Here is a 17,172-nt window from a genome sequence, read left to right on the forward strand (position 1 = left end):
GACAGGTCAGCTTCAACTTAATGAGAGAGAGTTTAGCTGGTGAGAATCCTGGATAGTGTCCTTCTCTGGGATCAGTAGTGCATTCAGAATAGAGAGCAATTTATGAAAGGAAATGAGGTCATGAGGACATAAGCCATCCTATAGAGAGTTAGGCAGACTAAATCTGAGTTGGTACTTGGAATGAACATAGTTCTGATCTTTTTTTACACTGCTATCAAAAATGGGAGGAGGGAAGGAGGAAAAATATCTGCTTCAGTTTCACTAAAGCATTGCTTTGTAGAAGGGCTGCTAGTCATATTTATAATATTCTATAAATTTACATCAGAAATTATTACAATTGTTTTTTAAATTTTGTATATTTCTAAAGTTAAAGAATAATACTATTTATTCTACACTTAAGCAGGTGTGGTTCTGGGACTTCCATGGTTAACCCTCATATTCCTTGCTTTTTAAACTATATTTGGTTTTGGCTTTGACTTACATTATATGGTCATCAAATTCCTCTTTTTATCAGGGAAAAAAATGGAAGGTTTTCTGAATCTTAAGAGCATGTAATTTACCTTGGATGTGAACTATAATGCTTATTCTGAAAAAATTCCATGTAAAACTGAAGAAATTGCGTAGAAATTCTTTATGAATTGCAACCTAACATGTCATTGACACATTTTGAAGGGCATTTTGTTGACTTTAGTGATGGATGATCCCATTCTGCCAAGTTCAGCTGGAAGGGGGGTGGCTTAGAAACCCAAATATCAACCCTGGAATCTAGAAACTTCCTGGAACCATGGTTTTAAATCAGCAGGGTGGATGCGGCCTGCATCTGTGCAAGGGATGGCATTTCACTGGCTCACTCCACGGAAGTCTCTGGAACAGAATTGTAAACACCAGCCCTCTTTGTTGTGTGTTGGCTTTTAAAAGCCCCCAATGGTTTGGGGAGGATAAGGCCTTGCCTTGGGGCTCCCTGGTCCAATTTTTTGGGACCTGGCTAAAAATCCTGGATATTTGATAGTCTGGCTTATTTCTATGGTGTATTAGCACCCTATAAAAGTTACATGTCATTTATTTCAAGTTTAGAAACCTCTCAAACTTCAGGGGCAAACCAAACTTGAACCTTTTGTGGCTGGAATTCTGTTTACCTTTGGCCAAACTTTACTTCCTGAATATGAGGCAGGGAGGTGAGGTGAGAGGGGGCTCCTGAGGCCCCTTGGACATCAAATCGCTTTTGCCAAACAATGCTTTGATAGGTTAAAACATGAATGAATCTGAAACACGTAGATTAGCTTCCTGTCAGAATACTCTGGGGCCTACACACAAAAGTATATTGTGCTGGGCAAATGCATTTTGAGTGTTCCCTTCCGCCAACTGTGAGGCAGTATCTGAGATTTTTTGCCAAACACAGGTTGAAATTGGGTCAAGCCAGTTACCTTCCACTTCTAATAAATATATAAATAGTTTCTATAAAGGTTATTGGACAATCCAATTGAATAAGAACTTTGGATAAATTTGGACATTACTTGTGTTTGAAACATTTATTTTTAACCAGTGACAAAGAAAGAATGGGCTCTAAGATACAGTGCCCTGTTCAAGGATGGCTATGATTCCTTTGTGTCTATTGTCAGAATATAGGCTAGCAAGGAAGTCCTGGTGCTTGAATGAAGGAGAAATAACACACCATTCGATGTGCCTTTCAGATAGAGGAACTGATGAATGCATTGGAGAAGACCAGACAGGAACTGGATGCTACCAAGGCACGCCTGGCCTCCACACAGCAGTCCCTGGCTGAAAAAGAAGCACATTTGGCCAATCTCCGGATAGAAAGGAGAAAACAGCTGGAGGAGATCCTGGAGATGAAGTGAGTATCCATTTTTGTTTTCCTAGTTTCTCTTTTCTAACTTTTCTTTAGGGATGGGGAAAGAAAGTCTATAGAAGACAAAGAAAGAGCTTGAAGAAAGAATAATTTAGCCAACACTTAACTGTTCATTTTTGTGACTCTGCTTTTTATATTTTTTTAAATTATAGCTTCCATGTCCCAATTTGCACATTTTTCATATATGTTATTCAAAAAAAAAATTCAGCATTAAATTTTGTGTGTCTGTGTTTTGTGGATGGCGCTATTATTCTTAGATTTGTCTCAAAGGTTTGAGCTGGCCAAGAGACAGAGTCCTCATTAAGCACAATAGTAATTTGAGTGCTGCTTAAAGTTAAGTGGAAACTTTTCTGAGGAGGTATTTCCTAATTGTGACTATAACTTTGCTAATTATATTCTTTTCACATGTGTACAATGTGTAGCTTGTGTTGGCTTTCATAGAGTCTCAAGGTTGGCACCTCTTTGTTTAGAAAGCAAGGACTCTGATTTGCTGGGTGATAAAAACAGACTTGGAAATCCCACTGCCACCTCCTCCCCCTCACCCAAGGGTAGGGTAGGTGAGGGATATGGGGAAACTGGAACCAATCTCTTTCTTTGATTTAATCAATAAAGTGTGGCCTCTTGCTGGGCAGTGATCCTTCCTGTGGGCCTGTGACACACCCATCTCCACCTAGCTCTTATTTCATTCTTACAATGAAATAATATTACCATGGAAGAACATAGGAAAGAAAATTACTCAAAGATTTTAAAAATAATCGGTATGGATCCATTCCTAAAGAAGTAGGCAAGAAGCATCTCTCTATATAAATTAAGATGAAATAATCTCTAAGATATAATTTAACTTCCTTCCACAATAAGGAAAACGTACATAATTATGGCATCTTAAGCCTGTAACATAGACTTTGAAATTGGTGGCTAGGTATGGAAGCATGACCTTATCCTGACCCCACAAGTCTTACACATGGTTAACATTAAACCCAGAAAGCTTAGATCATGGAAAATATGGAATGAAATATTTTGAACGATTTAATAATGAGGACAAAACTTTTATTCCTTGTCAACTACCTCAGTTTCTCCAAGACCAAAGAATAAGTATTTTTAATGCATAAATTTGCATCTTTCCTAATTAAACAGTGTATAATAGAAACAGATATTATTATCTTTAGTTTAGAAGTGAGTGAACTGAGATTCAGAGAGATTTCAAATAATTTGCTTATGGCCATCTGGCCAGGATTAAAACTGAAATCTTCTACTTCAAGCTCCCTTTCTACTGTCTTATTTCCTCATGGAGCTTATGTGAATTCCACCAAGCCTGGAACTTTGTTTACTTTGAGTCACTGTGGATATCAGACTGCCTAGAACAGCAGCATATGGTAAATGCTCAATAATTGTTTATTGAATGAGTGAATAGATTGAATGCAAAGACTAGATTTATTGTAGCTAAGAAGAAAAGTATTTCAAGCAGCTATGACATTACCAGCTTGATCAATAATTTATTAACAATAGCAGTCCATTGATTCCGTGAGGCTTTATTCTTTTCCATTCACCAGTCCCACTTCTGCCTCCTTGTGTATTGTGATGTATGAAGTTCAGCCTAGTTTCTCTCATTGTTCTTCAGCTATTCCCAAGTTAACTCTTTATCTCTTGGAGTGATTTATTATGACTTTTAAAGGAAACTTCCATTACTTCCTGTTTATAAAAAGGACATATACTTTCAGCATTTTGAGAGAGCAAGTAATGGTGAAACACACTGGTTTGGGAGTCATCAGATCTAGGTTGGAATCCTGTTTCTTCCACTTGGCGGCCGTATGATTTAGGGGAAATGACCTTAACATCGCTGGCCCTTCTGTTTCCTCCTATAATGACTTTGGTGGGGTGTTTGAGAGGAGAGGCACTCAGGAGGGCTTGGCACAAGGAAAATGATATATGTGTGTAAATGACGCTATCAGCCAATGAAAATATGTCATTTGTTTAGTATACTTTGTGAAGAGTATCATTTATCTAAAATTTGGATTTATTTTTCTTAAACATATAAACCTTTTCCGTGTGTATGTTTTCCCACTTAATTTCATGATTTCAGATAGCACCTAACTAAGACCTCTTTTGGTGAATTGCCATATTATTGCTCAAGTGCTTAATCTTCTGCCACTGCAAAATAAATACAGAATTCTTCTGTTAATTCCTTTGGTAAGAGTAACAAAGCCCTGCTTCATTAAGCCCAATATGGACTCTATTCACTATTTAACTGGCCCAGAAGCCTCACTTATGGGCTCCTTCCCAGGACCATAGGGACACAGGTACAAGGCAATTATATTGACCAACAACTTCAACTTGGCCTCCTGGGGTATTCATGTCAACCAGCTAGTTTGATCAATCTTGATTTTTAAACTGAGTTGACATATTGGTTACTGGACACTAATTGAGTCAGTGTAGGTTAGTGGAAACAATCAGATGGGTATATCCCTGCCCATATTTACTATCATTCTGTGCCGAGCATTATTGGTTTTCTTTCAATTGGCAGGCATCGTGTAAGCAACATTAGGTGAAGTCTATCTACTTCCAAACCCTGGTGGGGAGAGACTGTATAGTGTTAGAGGACAGAGGGGTGAGACCATGAGTCAAGAGAAAGGAGGTGGGATATGTTAACTTACCCATAACATTGAAGATCACTCTCTGGTTATTTCAGTTTTCTCTTCAGTAACATGGAGGTGATAATAACCACCTTGCCTACTCTATGTAATTGTTGTACAGACAGGACTTTTTTTTTTAAGTACTGAACTGAAATGAATATAAACCAGCATATGTGAAAGTGCTTTGAAACATAAAAGGGGCTTTTGAAATGAAAGGTGGTGTCTGTTAAATTTGTTGTAAAATCAAATGGCACAGAGTTTTAAAATTGGAAAGCAGCTGGGTCCAACCTCCCAGTGTGCATAAACCAGACTCCTACCCACATAATTACTAATAGGGAATTCACCAGGCTCTGGTGAACACCATTCTTGTTGGAAGTTGTGAGCTCTGGCAGGTACCTCATTGGTTCTTATATGGAACCAAAATGGCTTTCCATGTAATCTTCTCACTTGGTTTTTGTTCAGGGCTACACAGAATTCACCTGAGCCCCATACACAGCACAGGCAGCATTTCAGATATTTCATCTGGTAATAGTGTTCATTTTAGAAAAGAAAAATGAAGAAATATGAAGAAGCAATATTAAAAAGAAAATCACCTATGATCCTACCATGCAGGGGCAGACACTGATGGTATTTTGGTGCACACCTTTACAAATAGTCTTTTTTTTTTTTTTTTGGTCTATATTTTTTAACACAATTCAAGTATTCTTGTATTTTGTAAATCCTGCTTCTTTTGCTTACTAGATGATGAACACCTTTCCATGCTACAAACATAGAATTGTATTATTTTTTAAATATACTGTCATTTAGGTTTACTTCTTTATTGGACATTTATCTTGGTTCCAATGTTTGGCCAATATAAAGAATGTTTTGATAAGCATTCTGCTGTTCTGTTTTCTTAACTTATTTTTAAGTAATTATAGATTAATATGCAGATACAAGAAATCATTTTCCTCAATGGTAAGATGTTTCATAATTATAGCACACCAACAAATTGATATTGGTACAATTTACCAACTTTATTCAGATTTCTCTGGTTTTATGTGCACTTGTAAGTGTGTACGTATTTATTTATATGCAATTTCATCACATGTATAAATTCATGTAACCACTATAACAGCCAAGATAGACAACTGTTCCATCATTACAAAGATGCCTTGTGCTACCTTTTGATAGCTACCCCTACAACCCAGCTCTTTCATTTATAAACAGAATTTTGTTTTGTTTATAATATTTTGGGACATGTGCCATACTAGTCTATATTTTTCCCTCCCATTCTCCTGGAGCAGGGCAGGGAATTATCTTCTTAGTTTAAATTAGATTGACTTTAGAATGAGAAAATTTTGCTTGATTTCTATAACTTAAATATTTCTCATGAGTTTTATTTACAGTAGAATTTCTTTTTAATATTGGATATGTAGAACTTGTCATGTGGTAGGCATTTTTTTTTTTAAATTTTGAGGAATGAAAGGATGAATTAGCTCAAAATGTCATGAATATTCATTGAGCACCTACTACCTGGCAGGTACTGTTATGAGTAGATAAACAGAAAATCCTACCTGATCAAGCTTGCAGTTTAAATGAGTGGAGGAAATAAATGAACTAATAAATAAATCAGTAAACGAATAGATAGACGAGTCAAATAGTTTTTTCCTGTAACCAAAGAAATCTGGAATTACACTTACAAAACTATTCCAAAGAGAAGAACTCTTGTAGATCTTTGGGGTAAAGAGGGACATGGAAAATGCAGTGTAAATTCCTATAAACCTAACTACAAGTCAAAGGAGAGCCTTTGACTGTATTTCATGTAGGATTCTTCCCCCTAAGACCTCCTCATTTAGTTTGGTCTTTATTGGTTAGTATTCTAATTGCAATCATTATTCCCACACTGGGAGGAAGTAATAGTCCCCAACCCTGCATTTTCTTTTTTTCTTTCTTTTTTAATATTTATTTAATTATTTACGAAGACCTTATTATTTATTTATTTATTTATTTATTTATTTATTTATTTATAATATTTATTTTTTTATTTGTGTGTGAGAAAGAGAGTGCACCAGCAGGGGGAGGGGCAGAGGGAGAGAGAGAGAGAGAGAGAATCTCAAGCAGACTCCCTGCTGAACATGGAGCCTGATGTGCTCAATTTGATTTGATGCTCAGTCTCAGGACCCTGAGATCATGAACTGAGCCAAAACCAAGAGTTTGGCTGGGTGCTCCAGCCCTGCATTTTCTTTTCTTTTCCCTTCTTTTTTTCTCTTTTCTTAAAGATTTTATCCATTTATTCATGAGAGACACAGAGAGAGAGAGGCAGAGACATAGGCAGAAGGAGAAGCACACTCCCTGTGGGGAGCCTGATATAGGTCTTGATGTAGGACCCCAGGACCACGACCTGAGCCAAAGGCAAACACTCAACCACTGAGCCATCCAGGTGCCCCCCAACCCTGCATTCTCATAGAAGAGCACAACATTCACTTTTCCTTGTGCATAGGATTATTCTTTTAAAAAAAAATCTAAAACTTCATACTACAACATTTCCTAATGCTTCGTCTTTGCTGCCTTTGCTCCTATTTAAAAAGAATTTTATTTTATTTTTATTTTAATTTTTTATTTATTTATGATAGTCACAGAGAGAGGCAGAGACATAGGCAGAGGGAGAAGCAGGCTCCATGCACTGGGAGCCCGACATGGGATTCGATCCCGGGTCTCCAGGATCTCGCCCTGGGTCAAAGGCAGGCAACAAACCGCTGCGCCACCCAGGGATCCCTAAAAAGAATTTTACTAAAATAATATTAAGAACATCATTCTATATATTTGGTTTTATAGTGCTGGTTAATAAGCTTACATTTCATTAACCAAAGAGCAATTATCTAACTTGTGACAAGTGAATTTGGTATCTGTGGCTAAAAGGAATTGAAGGCCATGAGATACAGTACTTAAAAATCTATCTGTATCACTTGCTTAGATTACTTAAACTAGAATATAATTTAATAGGAAGACAGTGAGGCTGACTGATATGTTCAATTTAGTTTTAAATACAGAATGAGTGAGAGTGTAGAGAGCTGGTCAATAGTTACATGATTTGAAATGTGTATTTTAGACTTTTGGTGATTTCTTGTGCTTATGTAAAGATTTTAATGAAACCTGTACATTTTTAACTCATCTGATGATGTTCTAAGATCCATCTTACTTTACTGGGTATTGTTGCATTTTAGACATTTTCTCCAGATAGCTTCAAAAGCCTTTGTATATATTGAGCTATTTTAGGAAGTTTACAGTGAGGTAAGGCAGCAGCTTATTCCAAGGCATTATCCTGTGGGCCTCTTTGATCTAGGATCCTTTTTGAGAGAGCCACTCATTAGGTAAGTACTCTTCAAAGGAGAGGCAGGGTGCAGAAAATGATAAAATCAATTTATTCTTTACTTCATGCCAGCATGAGAAAAGACAAATCATATTTCTTTAGGGAGGAATCCTAAGTGCTTGGCAATTTGAACAGGATAAATGAAGCCTGGGAGAGGAGTTTTGAAGGCATCCATTACTTAAAATTGGTAATCTCAGTTGCACCATCTTACAGAGATGTTATGGGGATTGAATGAAATTATGCATTTATGAGAAAGTTATTTTTAAGTAGTAAAAGATCATATATGTATGTGTGTATTTATGTATGTATGTGTGAATATATAATGTCATGTTACATATTAATGTTAGTTAAACACATAGTTCACATATACAGATTCTATCTTCAAATTCCAAATTAGCCTCATGCTTTCAACATTTTTTTTTGTCACAATGAAATCCTTTCTGTATCCAGTGGTTTATCTAGAAAAACTTTGACATGTCTAATATAAAAAAATATTAAATACTAATGTCAATGTGTTGTAGAATGTCCTACTTTGTCTGGTTGTTTCTATTTATTACCTGCTCAGTGTGAAAAGTAAGGTGAGTCAGCTAGAACACTGATGAAGCTCATTGCAGCTTTCCAGGTTTCCTGCAATGGTTGAGGACAGGTGACGGAGAGAGGAAATAAATGTCACTAAGAACTGCTCATCCAACATTGATTGTGGTTTGCACTGCAGGCAGTCACATAAATGCACAGTTGCTTATCACTTGTGATTTCTGTTTCTTTCTTATACCCTGAAGTTGGTACGTTAGAGCCGTTAGTGGATGAGGAAAGACCTGCTATACACAAAGCGTATAGTGGGTTAGTAAAACTTAACTACAAAGAAAATAACTTTAGAATAGTAGAATGGTCTAATTAACTTTAAGTGCAAGGAACAGAAAACCTCATATTTCATAAGCTCATACAAGTAGCCATGTAGTCACTGGGGACCTCTACTCCTTCTGTCTTAATGCTTTGCCATCAAGTGTATGGCTTTCAGCCTCAATGCAAGATTTTTGTCTCAGCTCTAACCATCCTGTCCACATTCCAGTCAGCAGAAAGGAGGAAGGAGAAAGGAACCTATCCACTCTTTAAGTCACACAGGCCATCCATTGACACCTCAGTCATTAATGGTTCATTCAAGAAGCATCCATTCCGTGCAAGGACTGTTCTGTGCCTTAGGCACCAATCTAACCACTGTTCTAAGTGAACAAATCAGGACACAGATTCTTCCATTTCTTTCATTCTGTGTAGGTGCAGGAACTAGTGCAGGGGAAGGAGCCCATCAGCCAGTGATGAGGTCATGTGGTCACACTTAGCTGCAAGGCAATCAGGGAAATGAAGCCACTCACTGGGTAGCTCTATGTCCAGTTAACATTCAGGGAACCCAGTACCAACACAGGAAGGAAGCAGATTGGCAGCAATTAGTAGTATTTGCCAAAATAAACAAACTATGAAAAAAATGTGTTGATTGATATGTCATTTCACTGAGTACATACAGACCACATTGCACCTACACTTCCAGAAATGGTCTTTGTAATAGACATTTACTTATATTCATGCATTCAGTCCAGTATATATCTGAAATCGTTTCTGGCTATCAACATTGGTAAACTATGGGGGAGACATGTGGTGAGTAAACAGGTTCAGGAATACCTGTTGTTTTAGTTGGGATAGCTGATGGGCGAACCGTGTTAGGCCTAGAGAAGGCCAAGAAGCACGTGCTTCCTTCAACTGTTAAGGGGGTGACACATAGGAAAAGAAGTGGGCTTGATTTATGTTGCTTCAAAAGATTGTGCTAGAGCCGGGGTATAGAATTTAAGAGGAGGAAGACCTTTCTTCTGTGTTCTGTAGAACTTTGTAGTAGTAGGACTCTGTAGCCTGTGGGGGCAGCTTGCAGGGTATGTCAGCAATTCCTGTGTGAGCAAGAAACACCTATTCTGGGTGCCATGAAAGGAATTTCCATCCCCAGAGAGAGGACTGTAGGGTGATCACAGGGCTTCAAATATGGAATTCTATCCATAATTTCACTAAACAAATGACCTGAAACATGGATGATATTTAGGAAATGCTGGAATTTTCTTTGTTCTTTCCTTGAGGAACTTTGTTTATATGCAGAAACTGCCAAAAGCCAAAAATGACCACTTGGTTTAGGACATGGTCTTCTCTGATAGACCACAATAGAATTTTTGTGTATTTTTGTACATTGTTATTTTTCATAAAACTCTTTAGATGAAAAAGATATTAGCCAAACAGAGACATGTTTCACAAATCATTATAGGGAAAGAATCACTTGTTAAATTGCATGTCAGGTAGAATCAAGAGCCCTTTACTCTCCCTGCCTTAAGGAATGTACTATCTCTGATTGACATGCCTTCAGAGAATTAAACTAGCCCAGGCATATATACTATTCAGTGCATGCAAGACTTTGGGTGATGGAATTACTATGACCAGTAAACTTTTATTAAGTGTTTATTACATGTCAGGCAGGGACACATTGCTGCCACCTCCTGTGAGCTGGGAAGTGTTATTATCCCCACTATGTAGATGCAGAAACTGAGTCTCAGACATCTGGAACTCAAATGAAAGTCTGTTTAATACTATAGTCCATGATCTTAACATTGAGCACACTGTCTCTGAGCGAAGAATTTAGATTTTGTTGTAAGAATTTTAAGTGTGGGAATGGCAGGACTGGTTTTGATTAAATAGTAGAAGGCAATGGGCAGATAGGTGCTTCTTCCAATTTGCCTCTGGGGTGCAGAACAGCAGGCTGGGGTGGTGGTGGGAGGGAGGGGGGAGAGAGGGAGCTAATTGGAAAAGGCCTTTGAAGTCAGCTTCCTTATCTTAAAACAAAATAGTCACACACTGTCTTCTTGTCAAAAACATGCACTATATGTATAGTTTTAATAGTGAAGAATGTCAGTCAAAAGGACCCTTGGCCTGGTGGTTTTTAATGGAAATACAAACATTTTCTGAGCTAAAGCAGTATAATCTTTCAGCTTAAATAATCATAATCAGCAGTTAAATAATCTAAATGCTTGTGAATTGAGCTTAAATAATTTCAACCACCATACTTTATGTTATCTTCATCCTCACAGCAGCTTCATGGGGGCTAGGAAAGGTCAGCCATTAAGACAGGGAAAGAGAAATGTACAGGCCTTCCAACCTCATAAAGCACAGCAAGTCAAAGGGGACAGTTGTGGTCCTTCTTCCAGTCCAAGAGCAACATCCTGTTGGAGGAATTTTTTTAAGTACTTGATCTAATGCTGTGGGGGTTACTGCCAGGGTTAGCCTCAGGAGGCAATGGATGGGGCAGCTATATCACACAAAGAGAAACCAAGGGCCAGATGGTACAGCCAGGATCATGCATCAAGTCCTGAAACAAGAATTCTCTGTGAATTCGGTCCAGTGAGCTGGGGTTTTGGGATTTGAACTCACAGCCTAAATCTGCCAGTTATAGCTGAGTGAGCTGAAGCCAGCCTGACCCAGTCTCTCCAACGGTGAATAAGGCTTTGGACTCAGATGACCACATTAATAGTCTATGATTATCTAAATAGTAGTTTTTTGCCTGGGGTTGAGTTGCCCCCTGGGGGACATTTGGCAGAGTCTGGAGCCATTTGTAGTTGTCACAGTTAGAGGGGAGTTGCCACTGGCATCTAATGGGTAGAGACCAGGGGTGCTACTGAACATAGGACAGCCTCTATAACATGAAAGAATGATCCAATTCCAAATGCCAACAGTGGACATGGAGAAAACCATAACTAGCCTCCCTTTTTAAGGAGGCTGGCGTATAAGTTTGGGAAGAGCAAAAAGCTTTGTAGGATCTCATCTCTCATTTAATTTGACTTATTTTCAAAGGGGACTTACATAGAATAGGTTTTCCCCATTCAGAATCATGATCTTGGCCCAGAGGGTTTGGTGGCCTGGGATTTCCTGTTTTGTGTAAATGACTTTGAATTCTTGACTCTGGCTTGCTATCTTAGGACTATAGAACAGCTCACCATGGAGGTCCCCAGTGAAATTGGCACAAGTCTCATATCCAAATCCCTAGGAGACTGTAGTCCTTATAAAACATAAATCCTCACTAAGATACAAAAGACTTGATCCATCCATGCCTACTGGTCAACAGATGATGAATACCTCTCTAGCTCTGGTGTTCCATCATTCTTTAATCTGTGGTTCTTTTTGGTCCTCAGTTTGCCCAGCTATAAATTGAAGGTATGAAAGTGGACATTTATCAATATGCTAGTCCTCTAGCCAGCTCTATATATCGATGCCCCTCTCTCTCCGTTTTTGTTCCTCTCTTCCAATTGTTCCCTTCTTTACTACATCCCTCTGAGTAGCTAGGTGTTTTGCTAGGGACTACTTCTTGCAATGGTTGTTTAGAGCAAAAAGGGTAGAAGAAAAACGAGGACACTGCAAAGGTGGGAGACTGTATGCCAGAGCAGAGGCTAGGAGCATCAATGGAAAATAGACTGTTGCCCAGATGCCAGCTGCCTGCCTCTGAAGGGCAGGAGTTAGGGCAAATCCCAACTTAAAGGTTTTTCTGTCTTCCTGTAGTATCTTCTTTGCATAGATAAAATGTAGTCCAGATATAATCAAGGGAAGCCTGAACCCTGAAGAGATGGAGGGCGAACAGGTAAATATCTTCATCCTCACTGGAAGAGGACATCTCAAAGGCTCCAAGTCAGTGAAGACATATAGAGTTATAGGACAAGGCATAGCATAGAGATGGGAAAGGCTTTGAATGTTCTGGATCCCTGGAAAGCATTTAATAAAAGTGTGTTGAAGGAATGAATGAATGCTGATGAAAGTTATACTCTGCCTCCTGCTAGCTGCCTCTTCCTCCTTTCCCTCTACCTTGGCCATCCCTGCCTTCTCTTCTACCCAGACTTCCCCTTCTTGTCCTTTTTCTCTTCCTTCTTTCCTTTACTTCTGACTACTGTCCTCTCTCCTCTTCTTCCCTTCCCTTCCCTTTCCTACCCTTGTTCTGATACCCTACAAAATAATGGGGTTCAAAATATTTTCTGGATTTTCTTAGCATAATGGTTGTCTTGCTAGATTTTAATTTTGACCTTTGGGCAGGAGGCAGGCCAAGCACCCTGGGAAGGAATAGTGTGTGTGTGTGTGTGTGTGTGTGTGTGTGTGTGTGTGTACATGCATGTACACACATGTTTGGAGAAGAGAAGGGCCTGGCTCTGGAAATCTTGTCTGGAGAATGAAATGTTGAGAGAAGACTAGTCAGTTCACCAGCAGCAAAACAATTGAGAACTATAGCCTGAAGCCAAACCGCCAATCAAGTATGGCCAAGGTCTTTTGTTTTCCAGTCATGGAATTTGGGAACCAACAGATTGTGAAAATTGAAATGCAGTGTTTGACTTGATCTTTGGGTTAAGCCAATATCCCTGGGATCTTAATTCGAACCTGCAGGAGGCTGTGGCCAACTTTGAGGATCTGTTATTACTCATACCCTACATTTCACTTACTTGAAGAGATTTGCAGAGTGCACTGCAGCTAGTGCCAGCATGCAGTTATGATAAAAGTTAAATTACTGTCTTTCTGTTCTATTTTGAAATTGGTGTTTGTGTGTTCATTTCATGAGCCCTGAGCTTGGAGCTTCTTTTTCCTCTTGGCTCCATCTCTGGAAGTTTTCTTGGAAAACTTTCCATTTGATACATTTCTAAGACTCTCATTAGCTAAGGCTTTATTCTAGGGCAACATGGGGTTGGGTGTGCCCAGTGGTTATCCTCTGCTCTTTCCTACCACCTGCATTCTTTAGGAGGGGAAGCTGTGCCCTGGGAAGCTGCCCTCCATGGGGTACATTTCTAGGGTTCCCTTGCTGGCTGACTCCTGGTCAGGTTCAAGACAAATAGGAGCCACTGTAGGATATGGGAAGTTGGAAGGAGAAAAAAGCTAGAGAGTTTCCTCCTTGTTGCCTTCCTGCTTTGTGGACATGTCTCTGGAGGTAGAGACTTCTCTCCATGACTTCAGCTTCTTCTCAGCAATGCTCCCTCCATGGCTCCTGCTGGCACTAAGATGAATTCATGTTTCCTTTTGCCCCTCACCCCAAGGCGCAGAAATGGCAGCCCACTATTGGCAGTTTCTGGGTGTCTCACCATGTCTTGTTTGTTTTATTAACCCTGTCCACCTCTCCTCTGTAGACCTTTCATTGAAGTCTCCTCATTGAACCCATCTGTGGTGAATTCTGTCTTCAGCCAGACCTGGACTGGTATAATGGGGAAGGCCCTGGTGCTATGGTCACATGTGTGAGATTTGTTAGGATGATTTGAGAAAGCGATGTTAGAAAATGTTTACATTTCCCATATTAAGTAATTTTGGAAAAAGAAGCAGATTGCTTGATGCTTAAGTCAAAACACTGAAACAAAACTGCCATTCTGTGGTTTTTCTAAAAACACTTGGCTTCCAAATGACCTTTCAATATGAATGACGGCTGCTGCCCCAACCCCAGAAACATGTAGGGCTGATGTGCCCAGAGTCAGTCTTAGTCTTAGGACTAGTGAAAACAGCCTCTTGCTCCTTCCACATACAAGGGAAAACAATTTTTCTCCTATTCTTCAGGCCTGGGGATGTTGGCTTGACTGAGAAGGGAAGAGGTTCTTGAGATAGAAAGAAAGAGATCATTCTAGGGCATCCTGGCCAGAGTACAAGTCAGCTGCCTCCAGGCCATGAGTAGCCTCCTTTCACCCAAGCTCTGAGCATTTGGGATTTCCATAAAGCTAAAGGCATTGCAGCTCTGAGCAGTAACTACTCTAATAGCACTCTAGCCTGAGGTACAAGCCAGGCACTCCTTATTTACTCAGGCATTTGTTCAGGCATGAACTCATTCACTCATTCATAAAACAAATCATTCAGTGAAGTCAAAGTTACTTATTCAGAGCATGAATGAATTATTTGATATCCAGTCAAAGGATTAGAAATCTGAATACAGAATGGTAGTGAGGGTAAGTGTGTATAAAAGGAAAGTTTTGTATAGTAATGAGAGTACTGAAAGTAGAAGAGCTCCCTGAGGATATATCTGTGAGCCAGGATATGATGGATGAGTGGGAGTTCATTGTGTGAAGAAGTAGGGCTAGTAAGTAGGGTCAGGTGAGGGAGCACATTCCAAGGGGCAGGGGCTATCCCTGCAAAGGCCCTGTGGCAGAAGGGATGACATACTTTGCATTAGCTCATGGGAGGCCTGTGTCACTGGAACACAGAGACCACAGCAGGGAGCAGGAATAGCTAAAGCTGGAGGGGTGGCAGAGGCCAGGACCTTGAGGGCCAAAGTCAGATTATCAATATTTATCCTAAGGAGAACAAGAAGCCATTGAAGGGAGGGGGCATGATGGGATTAGGATTTGAAAATGATAAAAAAAAAGCAATTACAATGTACTTACCATATGCCAGAAACTTTTAAAGAGCTTTGTAAAGATAACTTATTTTATCTTCACATGACCCTCTAAGATAAGTACTGTTATCATCTCCATTGTATGTCTGAAGCAACAGAGATACAGAGGGGTTAGGTACTCACCCAAGGTCACATAACAAAAGAGATTTGGACCCCTTAGGATTGTCATGTAGTCTGGCCGCATGCCTGACCACCACATCTTACTGTCTCTGGCTTTTGCTTATAGGATAAATCTGGATGTGGGCATGTTAGTTAGGAAGTGGTGCAGTCTTCCAGGAGCAGAGAGCTAGACTTAGGGTTTTGGCAGTGGAGTCACAGGAGAGAAGTGAAAGATTTCAACAGAGCCATAGGAGCTGAATTTACACAATGAGGGTTAGATTCGCTCTGGAAATGGAGGAGATGTGTGCTCCTGGCTTTCCCTTCTTCCTGACAGCTCTGTGCTCTGCTCCCCTAGCACTTTCATCCCTCCATGCATGCATGGGGGCTATGAGGAGATTATTGTGACAACTCTTGCTCTAGTCTAAGGATTTGCAATAACAACCCTACTGAAACTGGGACGGATGATTATTTGTTGTGGGGATTGTGTTTAGTAGCATCCCTGGTCTTTAACTACCAGATACCAAGAGCAATCCCTTCCTTCAGTTGGCAATGAAAAATGTCTCCAGACATATTGCCAGAAATACCTTAGAAGGTAAAATCATCCCTGATTGAGAAGAGTTGGCCTAGTTCTAGCCTGTGTGATGTTTATAGTTTCTCACCTTGGACCAGCAGCTTAGCTTCTTTCTGGAATACATGGACCTGGAGCAAGTGTGGTAGTGACATCAGTAGCATTGTAACACTGGCCTTTCCAGCATATAGGCCTTCTCCCATCAGGAGACAGGTGGGCCCAGATTCAGAAAGCTTAGAAAGGAGTCCTTTCCATATTCAACAGTGTCATTCATCTAACAGTCTTTAGTGGGTTAGACTAGAAACGTGATCACCATCCAGAGCCATTTTCTTTTTCTCAGGGACATAGTTTCTTAAGTTTGATGGAATTGATTTCAACACGATCTATTCTCATATATGGTCATCTTGTGAATGTTATGTTCTAGAGAAACAATTTTCTAAACTTCTCCAAAGCTTTCCTATGCAGACTTCCATTTCTTTAGAAAGTTTTCCAATGAAGAATATATTATAGTCAGATAAGCTTCTTATTTGGAAAGGTGAATTTATCAAATGCCTATATTTAAAGGAAAAGAGAATTTTAGAGAATTTTGGCCAGTTGAAAATTCCTTACTAAGTCATATTTTTGAAATAAGGTACTTGAGAACTCTGCCTTTAATGTGGGATCCATGCACATACCTGAACAAGCTCTCAAATGACATATGACTTAAGTTCAGTATGATGAGTGGTAATTTCCCTTCATTCAGAAGCAGGGGGCACCTCCATGGTACAGAGAGGAATATTCCTATGAGAATCATCTCTTTCCTAATGGTGGTTCAATGCATTTAGATAAAATACTGCTAAAAGTTTTTTTTTAAGTCAATTATATATGAAAGTAAAATGAACCCTCAGATACCCATTATCCAACCTCCGTGATTATTCAATCATTGACAATCCTGTTTCCTTTCTATCTGGATGTACCCCACACCTATCCCTGGGTTATTTTGAAGCAAACCCCAGACATTATATCATTTCATCCATAAATATTTCAATATAAACATTCCTTTTTTCAGATAAACATTTTTGACACCAAATTACAAACACTTTAAGGTGGAGGAGAATTCTAATGAATGCCTTTCCCCATAAAGTTGAAACTCCCTGGGATCCAAATGTGAGAGGCTTAGATTTTAATTTGTTTTAATGTTGCTATAAAACAGCAACATGTACCACTTAGTGGTATTATACAGGGAAATCA

General features: G+C 39.3%; 1 protein-coding gene across 24 annotated transcripts in view; it reads left to right on the forward strand.

Moving 5' to 3' along the window:
* ERC2 (ELKS/RAB6-interacting/CAST family member 2) overlaps window positions 1-17,172 on the forward strand; it is a 904,101-nt gene that overhangs the window by 542,088 nt on the left and 344,841 nt on the right. For all 24 annotated transcript variants that reach the window (XR_013357839.1, XR_013357837.1, XR_013357838.1 and 21 more), the window contains one exon: window positions 1,692-1,852. Coding sequence is in view for 21 of the 24 variants with exons in the window: in XM_077858464.1 (XP_077714590.1) it covers window positions 1,692-1,852 (161 nt within the window). In the remaining 3 variants the exon portion in view is untranslated. The remainder of the gene's footprint in view (window positions 1-1,691; window positions 1,853-17,172) is intronic.

This window comes from Canis aureus, chromosome 19 (assembly GCF_053574225.1).
Source record: "Canis aureus isolate CA01 chromosome 19, VMU_Caureus_v.1.0, whole genome shotgun sequence".
Classification (NCBI taxonomy): Eukaryota; Metazoa; Chordata; class Mammalia; order Carnivora; family Canidae; genus Canis; species Canis aureus.